This window comes from Camellia sinensis, chromosome 14 (genome assembly GCF_055761805.1).
Source record: "Camellia sinensis isolate YWXY chromosome 14, ASM5576180v1, whole genome shotgun sequence".
Taxonomy (NCBI): domain Eukaryota; kingdom Viridiplantae; phylum Streptophyta; class Magnoliopsida; order Ericales; family Theaceae; genus Camellia; species Camellia sinensis.
The window spans coordinates 33522549-33528565 of NC_138974.1; the positions used below are offsets into that span (position 1 = coordinate 33522549).

The 6017-nt window shown below is 29.8% G+C and overlaps 1 protein-coding gene across 1 annotated transcript; it reads left to right on the top strand.

Annotated features, from left to right (window-relative positions):
* Positions 1-3274: 3274 nt before the first annotated feature.
* Positions 3275-5722, top strand: LOC114317646 (small ribosomal subunit protein uS13z/uS13y/uS13x). The gene is made up of 4 exons (XM_028264413.2): positions 3275-3537; positions 3637-3797; positions 4582-4770; positions 5390-5722. The coding sequence occupies exons 1-4, from the start codon at positions 3535-3537 to the stop codon at positions 5493-5495; spliced, it is 459 nt and encodes a 152-aa protein (XP_028120214.1). The 5' UTR covers positions 3275-3534; the 3' UTR covers positions 5496-5722.
* Positions 5723-6017: the final 295 nt, after the last annotated feature.

Below are 6017 nucleotides of genomic sequence, written 5' to 3' on the forward strand. Positions count from 1 at the left end.
CAAAATCATTTTTTTTTTTTTTGATTTCTTACTTATCCAAACAAGAAGGGAGAAATTATAATCATTTCTTTTCTTTTCTTTTTCTCTTATAACCTAAATAATTATTTCTTTTATTTTCTTTTCTCTTATAACTTAAATAATTATTTCTTTTCTTCTCTCTCTTAAGTTCTCAAACATAGTAAGGGCAACTTCAACTATATTTTTCATTTTTTAATAGATAAAATATAAAAAGAGGTAATTTTTTATCTTCCTTAATTTCTTTTGTATCTATGTACTAACGGTACTCTTTATGTTACCTATTTATACATACAAATTATTTAAAGAGTATCTCAAGACTTTTCAAATATAATTAGTTTTGAAAATTTTGTTAAAATAGTTACTATAATAGCTAATCTATTGAAGTGATTAAAATATAATAATGCTAGTTACTATAGATAATAAGTCTTATTTAAAAAATTCTTTGGAGATGCTCTATTGATCCGCTTAACCTATTTATTCATGAAAATATTTTATTTCCAACATTTTTATATGAAATTTCAAATTAGACTTCTTTTTTTCATAATTAATAGTCGTTGCAATAGATTCTTTGTTTAAAGCAATAAGTTCACATCTAAACAACCTAGTTTCTATATAGATTTATTTGTATTTGTATAACATTATTTTTTATTGATTTAAGTTAATTTTATGAAAAATGATTGGTTGCTTGAATTTGAATTTGTCAGAAAGTTGGAATTTGTATATGCCGGTCGATCGCCCGAACGATCGATGCAACACTTGTTATTGCGGTTGTCATCCTTGTCGATCGCGGCTGTCATCTTCTTACCAGATGATCGACAAGTTAAAATTCGGGCGATTTGAACAAATTTAAATTTGAACTGCCAATCAGTGTTGTAATTTTATATTGTTACATTTTTGTAGGAGAAAGTATCATTTAAATTAAAGAAATTGATATTTAATTTTACAAAAAAAATATTTGTAATTTGGATAAATTACACTGACACATCCCTTGAGATTTCTATTTAATACAAATTCTCTCTCACATTTGAAAAATTCCCTTGTCAGATTAAAATGACATGTTTGCCTCTTAGCCTTTATATATATAAAACAATATAGATATTTTGTTTATGTCATTTCAAAGGAAATAACAATCATTCTTTTTGGTTTAGCTCATACAAAAAATTAAATTTTTTTATTTTTCTTGCTTTTTTAACTTTATTGAATTTTTTTTACTATTTTAAGCAATTTTTTATTTTTATTTTTTAGATACACTTAATTTAGATATTCTTAAGAAGTATAATATTTTGTGATTTTTTTAAAATTTACCAAATACAAAAAATTAATAGATTATCTTATTTTGTTGTGTTCAATGAATTTTTTAAAAAAATTTTGAACAAATTTTATACTTTTTAAATATATCTTGATTAAATTGATTTAATATAGATGTAATAGTGAAAATAAAAATAAAAAATTATATTCATATATAAAATTTTATACAAAAAATATCATAAAATTATTATGATAATAATATTATTGTAAATATAAATCATGTTTATATGTGTTTTGTTTTAAGGTAAAAGGTTAACGTTAAGTTATATTATTGAAAAAATTTACTTTCACACCTACTTTGCCTAATGCACACACTTAATAAAATTTCATTTTGATGACAACAACACCTTGAAATAAATGACTATAGTGGACATCAAAACTGTAACCAATTCATTCTCATCTTGCCAAAACCACACCATTCAAGCAAGCCCCAAAGAATAGTAGATTATGGATGTTGCAACAATCTCCATCATTTTCCAGGAATGGTGCACCGAACGAATTCAAATCGACGGGCAATCTTTTCATAACACAAAAATAAGTTTTGTTAACATTGTTGTACATTTTTTCTCACTTAGGTTTTCCTTTCACTTTCTTCGTCTCTTCTCTGCAACTTTTTAGGTTGCTTTTACTGCTGAAAAAGTGTGAATATACTAACATTGTTCATCCAAAACTGTGGTATAATCTTATACTAGCACAGTCACTGTGATTAATTTGACCCGGTTTCATGATGATGGTGGTAAAGAAATGGAAAGCTCTTAGCTTATGATCTCAGAACCATAAATTCTAGGGTCTTGACGCTTGAAGCTCCAAAGATGGGGAAAATTAGGGCTATGGATGCTAAACAAAATACAGATTAGTAGATGAAGTTGAATTGGGTGTTTGTTTGGATGAAAAGTATTGGTGTTGTATCTAAATTAAGTAATATAATTAGAATATGTGGTGTGTGAAACGAAACAAATAATACCTAATCAAATTCATAAGTGTGTACATTGAAAAATTATGTGCACAGAGATAAGTACGTGTGTGGAAATAGAATTTTCCTATATCATTATGTTTGAAAATTCAATAAAAAACTTTATGTTTGTATATCATCACTAAATAAGAATATATTCAGATAGAATTTAATAATGAAAATTTGTAGAGTGTAGTATAAGAAGAAGGAATTGTAAAAAAAAGGGCAAGATGGTAATTTAAAAAATTTTAGGACATGACATCAATAATTCAAGGGATAATTTGTAACGAGATTACAAATATTAAGGATAACAATATAATTTTTCAAATGTAAAAATAAAATCTGTATTAAACATAAATCTCAGGAGTGCCAGTGTAATTTACCCTTGTAATTTTTTGCATAATGTTATATATACAAATATCAATGGAGGTTGGTGTGGAAGGAGACTTGAGTTGCTTAAGCAAAGGTCTCGAGTTCGAGACTTTGTGGATGCAACAAACCCCTTTGGGAGAAGACCCCGCATATGCGCCCAGCAACTTCCTCGGCAGATTAGTCCTAGGTCAAAAAAAACTGGTGATACCGTAGGAGACCTATAAAAAAAAAATGTTTTATATACGAATTAGTGTACTAACTAATGTACTAATAGATGATGTGATATCATTTTCGAGGTTTTAGATATTTGTAATGTGTATAATAAATATGATTAGTAACAATGTCATAAGACTAATTGATTGGTACATGTAGCACCACCGATTATATACATGAAGTAATATTAGATATCTCAAAAATTCTGTTAAAATTTTTACCAAATATCTCACATGAAAGTAAAACTCATAGAATGTGGGTTCTATGTGAATCCTACATTCATATGACGTATTTGGTAGAATTTTGAAATCATTTGCTTTGACAAGTTAATAAAAAACTTGTTTTTGGCTTTTTTTAGCAAAAAAAGTTAATTTTTTTACTTAAGTCACTATCCAAAAAGCTAATTGTTTTAACTAAAAATGTCAAATATCAATTTTTTATCAACTTCTTAAAACACAACATATGAGATGGCACGTCGGGTCGGGTGCGTTGGCACGTGAAAGTGTACCGAAATTAGTAAATTTACATATTTGCCCCATTTGTTAGTATATATATTATCATTGTTCACCCCGGTATTAGGGTTTTGAGGCTTTGTCTGTCCAGTCGAAGTTGCAAGCCGTCGCAGCGAGTAAAGAAAGAGCTTTCGCAGAGCCCGATCTGAAACCCTAGCCATGGTGATCCATACTGAAACTTCTTAGATTTTCAATTCAATCTCTCTCTCTCTAGCCATGTATTTGATCTATTTGTGTGTGTGCGCGCGTGTTGATTTGCAGTCGCTGGTAGCGAATGAAGAGTTCCAGCACATTCTTCGAGTGCAGAACACGAACGTGGATGGGAAACAGAAGATCATGTTTGCAATGACATCCATCAAAGGTATCGGCCGTCGTTTCGCCAACATCGTCTGCAAGAAAGCCGATGTCGACATGAACAAGAGGTTATTTTTACTGTTTCATTATTCTCTGCTATATGTCATGAATTTGCTCTTATTTGTCTTGTGATGGCTATCTGTAAATGGTTGTGTGCAAGTGTCTTTTATCTTTTTGTTTGGGTCTGGTTTGCTGCAGTTGTTATACATGTTTTCCTTCAAATTGTAGAGAGAGGGAGCTATTGTAGGTTGATTAACTGTTGCCCAGTGGTTTGTCCATTACATGAGTGAGTGACCAATTGAGTCTTGGCCAAAATTGAAAATATTGAAATGAGTAAAATTGAGAGAATTTTGGAGGGGCAGTGCCAAAATTACTTGGTGACTTTTCTATTATAACCCAAAAAAGTATATAATTTTCTGAGGTTTGGGGGGCTATGTACCCTGCCTGACCGGCATTGCGAGCTTACACGAGCTACTTCTAGTTGCCTTGAAATGCCACTTTAATTTATCTGCCGAATTCTTCTAGATTACTGCCAAACTTTTTCCTATTTATGTGTTTTCCCATTATTTGAGATTGCTCTTTCCTACACCATTTGAAGCAGTGTAGATGTTGAAGTTTAATTGGTGTTTTAATGCTGCCATTCTATCTTTGTAGCTGTGTAGAGCCTGGATTTTATCAGCTTAATTTGCTTTTAGAAAATGATATTAACTCTTATTTATCTGTTTTCTAGTTTGTTTTTAAATTTGCTTCTTAAATATTTTGTGCCTGTATTATGTAAGATGTTTATGAAAAGGCAGAGTTATTGGGGAATGTATGGGATCTCTTATCTGGTACTCCAATTTTCTCTAACAGGGCTGGTGAACTCTCAAATCAAGAAATTGATAACCTGATGACAATTGTTGCGAATCCTCGCCAGTTCAAAATCCCTGACTGGTTTCTAAATAGGAAGAAGGATTACAAGGATGGGAAATTTTCTCAGGTGACATCCAATGCACTGGACATGAAGCTAAGGGATGACTTGGAGCGATTGAAGAAGATCAGGTGTGCCATCATTTGTGGACTGATGCTAATACGTTTCTTGGATTGCATGAAGGAATTATTCACTCTTTTTGGTTTCATTTTTCAGAAAATTTTACGTTTTCATTTTTCGTAATTTTTTATTTTCACTGAATTTTTTTAATATTTTAAGCAATTTTTTTAATTTTTACACACACCTAACATAAATACAATTAAAAAGTATAATATTATTTTTTAAAAAAAAAACTCACTAAATACCAAAAATAAAAATAAAAAACGAAAATTCAATATATTTTTCGTATTTTTGTGTATTTATTAATATTAATTTTTAAAATATTTTTTACAAATATTTTACTATTTAGATGCATCTAAGTAAAGTTGCATCTAAAAAAGTAAAAAAATTACTTAAAATTTTAAAAATATTCACTAAAAATAAGAAATCACGAAAAATAAAAAATTTAATTTTCAGAAAACTGAATTGAGTAAATTGAAATAAAAAACACTGATTATTGTTTTCTTTTACTTTACCTGTGTATTAAAAGTATAATATCAACTTGATAATGTCATTCTACTTTATGTTTTTGGTGGTGTTCATTTATACTTGCTTGAGCGCTTCGATGCTAATTGTTTGTTATTTGGATAGGAATCACCGTGGTCTCCGTCACTACTGGGGTCTTAGAGTGCGTGGGCAGCATACCAAGACCACTGGCCGCAGGGGAAAGACTGTTGGTGTATCCAAGAAGCGTTAATCTCATTCTCAAGTTTTTATGGTTCTTGCAGCTAAGTTTTGTTGAATAACTCTTCCCTACATTAGTACTCATTGAGAGTTTTATTATTGGCTGGATTGTTTGTTGGTAATTTTGGTATCATTCTCAGTTACTTATCTATATGTTTTTTCTCTACATGTTTATGACTTCTGGTTGATGTGGTTGTCTTCTAATTTAGAGTTTAATATGAATAGATTTGATTTTGGAGCCCATTGGGTTTCAGAAGCATTAATGTGTTACAACTGGTGTTATGAATGGGATAGCAGTTTTGCTAAACTACCTATTGAGTTTTGAAATGCACATTCTTCCAAACATGATTTCCATGGAATAGCTTTACAATTAGTTGCACCGAAGAGTTCTCTATTTTGCTTAAGCTTAGAAACCCAAAAGCCCAATGTGAATGTTTATGTAACTTCTGTTTTGTCACTAATCTGTATTGAAAGCTTTTATTATCTATATTTAAGGTTCAAACTTCATTTTTTAGTAATGTGTAGTAATATATGG

Bases quoted from the DNA above. Each gene is read 5' to 3' on its own strand.
- LOC114317646 (XM_028264413.2), top strand. The intron at 3,798-4,581 runs GTTATTTTTACT...TTTCTCTAACAG, and splicing joins GATGTCGACATGAACAAGAG to GGCTGGTGAACTCTCAAATC. The intron at 4,771-5,389 runs GTGTGCCATCAT...TTATTTGGATAG, and splicing joins GAGCGATTGAAGAAGATCAG to GAATCACCGTGGTCTCCGTC.